This window comes from Halichoerus grypus, chromosome 3 (assembly GCF_964656455.1).
Source record: "Halichoerus grypus chromosome 3, mHalGry1.hap1.1, whole genome shotgun sequence".
In the NCBI taxonomy this organism is placed as follows: Eukaryota; Metazoa; Chordata; class Mammalia; order Carnivora; family Phocidae; genus Halichoerus; species Halichoerus grypus.
The window spans coordinates 201,476,441-201,481,749 of record NC_135714.1 but is presented as its reverse complement, the minus strand read 5'-3'; the positions used below and the strand labels follow the sequence as shown (position 1 = coordinate 201,481,749).

General features: G+C 46.2%; 1 protein-coding gene across 1 annotated transcript; it reads right to left on the bottom strand.

The window, feature by feature from the left end:
* Positions 1–876: 876 nt before the first annotated feature.
* Positions 877–4,279, bottom strand: LOC118529201 (sperm-associated antigen 11B-like). Its single transcript, XM_078068262.1, has 3 exons — positions 4,222–4,279; positions 3,143–3,181; positions 877–1,010 (listed from the first exon to the last, which is right to left on the bottom strand). Exons 1-3 carry the CDS (start codon positions 4,277–4,279, stop codon positions 877–879), a joined length of 231 nt encoding a protein of 76 aa, XP_077924388.1.
* Between the last annotated feature and the right edge of the window lie 1,030 nt (positions 4,280–5,309).

Here is a 5,309-nt window from a genome sequence, read left to right as displayed (position 1 = left end):
CTTACCTGTGTTCCTGCCTCTGATCTCACCCATTTCCAATACATCCCCAGTTCTTTCGTTAGAAGGAACATTCTAAATTTGAAAATATGACGATGTCACTCCCCTGGAGTGCCTGATAACCTCCTCTTGCTTAGCAGCCTGAGGTCTTGAGCATAATATTTATTTTCTTTGACAACTTCACACCATTTTCCTACAACCTCCTCATTTGACACTTGGAGTTCATCCCTTTTTTTTTTGCAGTGACACTGAACTCACCATTTTTTCAGCACACCCATTCTTTCACGTCTCCTCCATGCCTTTCTGCAAACCGTACCCTTTGCCTACAAATCTCTGCCTCTCTTTCAATGAGCACACTCCTACTCATCCTCCAAAACCCTGCTCACATTTCCCCAGGAATCCTTTCTTACATCTCTTGTATTTATCTGTTCCAATGATTGCCTTGGATATATGCACGTTATAAAATATGTGGCATTTTATTATTTTTATTTCTTTGGGTGTTTGTCGCCCCCACATATTCATGTTTCCAATTTGTTACATTTCTCAGTGCCTGGGGAGAAAAATAGGAACTCAAAAAATATTTTTGAAACAACAGAAGGAATTACTTGAATGCTTTCCTGTGAAAGTTTATTACATTAAAAGCTGTGTGATTTTTGAAGATTTTGTCCATCTCAGGCTAAGTCACTTTCTCTATGGTCAGGTAGAGCTGGTTTTCTTTTCTTTTGTTACTACAGAATGTCCAGACTGTCCAGATCAAATGATAGCACCCCAGCAACTCCATGCTCAGCCTCTTCTCCAAAAACACCTGTGTCTGGGTCGGTGCTATGACCCCTGGAGAGCAGGCAGGTGGACCAAGCTTTGGCTTCTATGTCAACAACCTCAGTTCTGATGCAAACAGCAGACATATTTTTTTTTAAAGCAGTAGCCTACTTGTGTTTCCATATAATTACAATATTCTTGACAATAGCCTTCACTTTTCTTGCAGTCGACAACTTTGAAATCCGGTTCGGGTTCTGCATAAAGAAATATCCAACATTAGTGTCTTAAGACCATCTCAAGAACTGGACGGGGCTTATTTTAGCCCAAAGGGATAGGGTGGAGGATGGCAATAGGGAGGTTGTAAATGAGCATTCATATTTCCCTGGGGCCATCCTGATAGCATAAAAATCAGATCCTTGATTCTGGCTTAAAATTCACCTTTACTCTCCCTGAAAAAAAACAGCTGTCAATTCAGAGGCAGTTGGGAAGAGAAACAGTAATAGATGTGTTACAATATAAATGTTCCACTTAAGCCAATTTAGGATGCTGTATAAGGGGACCCATCAGGGCTCTGTGAGGCCCACTGGGGTTGACAGAGCCCTACCAAACACATACATAAGTGTGATGGTCCTCCGAGGAAGGAGGGTTGAGGCTGAGCCATCCCTGTAAGGGAGATGATAGGTAGCTGATGGCAGATTTTAAAGAGTGAAAAAGATTTCTTTTCTCCCCTCATTGTGAGGGAGCCCCTGGAAGGCTATTTGGCACCTCAAAGATATGCCAGTTTGCGTGAGCAATGTGAAATTGGTACCTCACTCTGCAATTCAAGTACTGAGATTATTAAACATGAATTCTTGTCTTAAATTATATATTATGAAGACAGTTGATAGAAAAGGCAAGGAGCAAGTGTTAAAACAAAGAAAAAAATAGATGAACACAATGAAAGCAGAGACACAATATCAGACAATGAGTGGTAAGTGCCTGTCTGGGGAAGCCTTCTGATAGACCCCAAACCAAGGCTGCTCTGGTCATCATAAGCTCTGCCACCGACCTGAGATGTGACCTTCAGACAGATTAAATTACGTTCAATTAGCCAGCACATAGTACATCATGAGTTTTTGAGGTGGTGTTCAACAATTCATCAGTTGCATATGACACCCAGTGCTCATCACCAAACGTGCCCTCATTAATGCCCATCACCCAGCTACCCCATCCCCCCATCCCCTCAGTTTGTTGTCCTGAATCAGAGGAGTTATTTTAAATCACCTCAACTCCCTCATGAATCACAAATGGGAATAATAACCCCGTCTCATAGATTTGCTATTAGAATAAATGACACATGCCTCATATTGTTTATATTTGTTGTACAATCATGGTATTTTCTTTTTTTCTTCCCTTGGGAGGAGAACCCAGACTAGTGAGTCCCTGGGAACCGAGGGCCACCTCCAAAGGGACCAAAGTGAAGAGAGGACAACAGGAGGAATAATATGGCAGGATTTGAATTACTGGCTTCCCTTTGCCAACGCCCTTGTGTGCATTCCCTGCTCTTTCCCACTGAGCGCCCAGGCTCTTGTTTCTTGTTTCAGGGTCAGGAATGAGTTTGGAATTAAGGAAACATCTTGGAATGACTGTCTCCTCTAGGTCCTTACGGATTGGAAGCTGGCTCCACATGGGTGTTCAGGACTGACCAGAAAAGCAGCTGAGGGCTCCTTGGCTTTGTCATCCCAGTGGCCCATCCTCTGCACCTGTCCCTGGGGCATTCCCTGCATGCTAATTGCTCACCTGGCATAGCAAGTATTCATCAAATTCTTGAAGGCCCAGGGAGTGGGGCTCCAACCTGGCAGGAGGAGGCTGTCTTGCTCAATATCATCTCCCCTGGTGGGTGCCTGGTTGGCTCAGTTGGTTAAGCAACTGCCTTCGGCTCAGGTCATGATCCTGGAGTCCCTGGATTGAGTCCCGCATCGGGCTCCCTGCTCAGCAGGGGGTCTGCTTCTCTCTCTGACCCTCCCCCCTCTCATGTGCTCTCTCTCATTCTCTCTCTCTCAAATAAATAAATAAATAAAATCTTAAAAAAAAAAAAATCTCCCCTGGGTCTCCGGGGTGGCTGAAGTCAGGGGTTATAGAAGTGCCTTGAATACTTTTGCCTCTTTGTCCCTCACACTCCCAAGGCTCACAGGACCCTCAGTCATCTGTCAGACCCCATGACCTTTTTGACAGGTGGGGCAGCCCGAGCCTTCTACCTATGTCTTCATAAACACAGCCCATCCTTAACTCAACCACTGCTTGGCCTTCCCCCACCTGCACGGACACCTTCCCATCTATTCATTCACTAAACATTTCCAGAGTGGAGGGACTTGTCACAACTTTTTTTTTTTCTTTTTTTACTTACCCGGGTAAGGGGGAGTGCGTGGTAAGAGGTAGCGTTTTTCTTGGTGGTGTAGCAAGGGAGACCCGTTTTTGCCTTGTGCAGAAGACTCTTCCCTAGATTGTCTCGGTCCTCTCAGACCCTCAGTGCCTTGGTGGTTAACATTTCCGGCTCTGGATAGTCCTGATTCACAATAAATACACAGCAAAGTATTTTCAGAGTTCTCTCTTGAGCAGACCTATGAGGATTCCGTGCATCACTCTAGGGGGCGAGTGAAAGTAGAGGGTGGAGAGGAGACGGGTTTGCTGCTCAGTGGGTGTAAAGTTTCAGTCCTGCAACATGGTTGCCTTCCAGAGCTGTGCTGTAAAACACGGTGCCTACACGTAACAGTGTAGTAATGTGAACTTCAAGGTTTGTTAAGAGGGTAGATCTTTTGCTAAGTGTTCTTATCACACACACACAAAATACCACCACAAAGGGACACAAGGAAACTTATGTCCATGGCTGTAGTAATGGTACCAGGGTTGTTTGCAAACATCCAAACTCACCAAATTGTCATTTTTTGTGTAATAATTATACACCCATAAAGCTGTAAGGAAAAAGAGCAAGTGAAGAATGGGATGGAATGGGTTAGAAGGGGGCAGATGTTATATGTGTTTGTGTGTGTGTGAGAGAGAGGAGGGGGAGGGAGGGAGAGGGAGATGGAGGGAGGTGAGTGATGACCAAGACGGGTGGGCAGTGGAGCCCGAGTACTTCAGTGGAAGCCAAGCTGAGCATCCCCTAGGGTGTCAATATAGTTGTTGAGACTCCCTAACATTCAAGGTCCTTTGTGATGCAGCCTGTCCTCCTTTATAAGGAGGAGGTGAATATTAACAGGATAAGAAAGTGTAGTCTGGGTTGGGACCTGTCTCCTGGGGAACCAGTGCCATCAGCATATTCAAAATGTCCCTTACAAACCCAGTCCAGAGACTCCTGCCCCAAAACCCCACCAGGAAATGCACTTGCGGGGCTTAGTACCTCACTGTCCAGCCTGGACGCCCAGCCTGGACACGGCCATTGTGGAGAGACCCTGGCCCCAGTACCGGGTCACATTTCTGATTTACCTGGCAACATCAGGGTCACAAGGAGAAGGCTGACAAACGGAGAGAGGGATGGCTTCATGTCGCAGAGGGGACTGCCAACTGAGACGGTGCTGGTGGGCAGACAGCAGGGCTCCCTTTATAGCCCTGAGCTGCGGGGAGGGGGCCTGCAGCAGGGGAAGAGAGGCATTCCAGAATAATCTCTGGGTCACAGACGACACACACAGACACATTATTCTCCCACCACTAGCTAGCGGAACAAACATTTGAGCCATTTTCCTCAGGAAGTAAATATCATGCCTGAATGCCCTGGGTGGGTTTGGTGAATAAGAAATGACAGGGCAAGAGAAGAGGAGCAGAAAGAGGGAAGAGAGGGGGGCAAAACAGGCATCATTAACCAAAAAAGCGCCATTCCTTCAAGTGCTTGTTGGACCGCTGCTAGGCGCTGACGTGGTGACCTAAGCAGGGCCGCCATAGCGCTTCTGTCCTGTCTTCTGGATATATTTATTTTGGTGTAAAATATCATGCAGGAAGACATTGAACATGTCGGGGATGACCTGACTCACACAACTGTCATTTCCTGAAGTTCCAGAGTCACTCCAGATTTCTCCACCCTAATCTCTCCCCCTGTTTTGTGACCTCCTCTGCTTCTCTTTCATCTCTTTTTAATCCTCCCCCTTTGATTTTAATTAATCTGACTCGTCTTCATGTTTCTCTCAGATGCCTGGCTATTGCTGCCATTGGGTCCAATTCAATTATGCTTAAAAAAATATCTGTAATTGATGCAGAGTTTTCTCTTCTGGTAATAACTAAGCAAAAGTTCTTCTCCTCCTCCTCCTCCTTCTCCTTCCTCCTCCTCCTTGTCTTTTTCTTCTTCTTTTTTTTAAAAATTATATTTATTTATTTGACACAGAGAGAGCGAGAGCAGAGAGAGAGAGAGCATAAGTAGGCAGAGTGGCAGGCAGAGGGAGAGGGAGAAGCAGGCTCCCCACTGAGCAGGGAGCCCGATGTGGGGCTCGATCCCAGGACCCCGGGATCATGACCTGAGCCGAAGGCAGACGCTCCACTGACTGAGCCACCCAGATACCCTCCATCTTCTTCTTCTTGCAGGG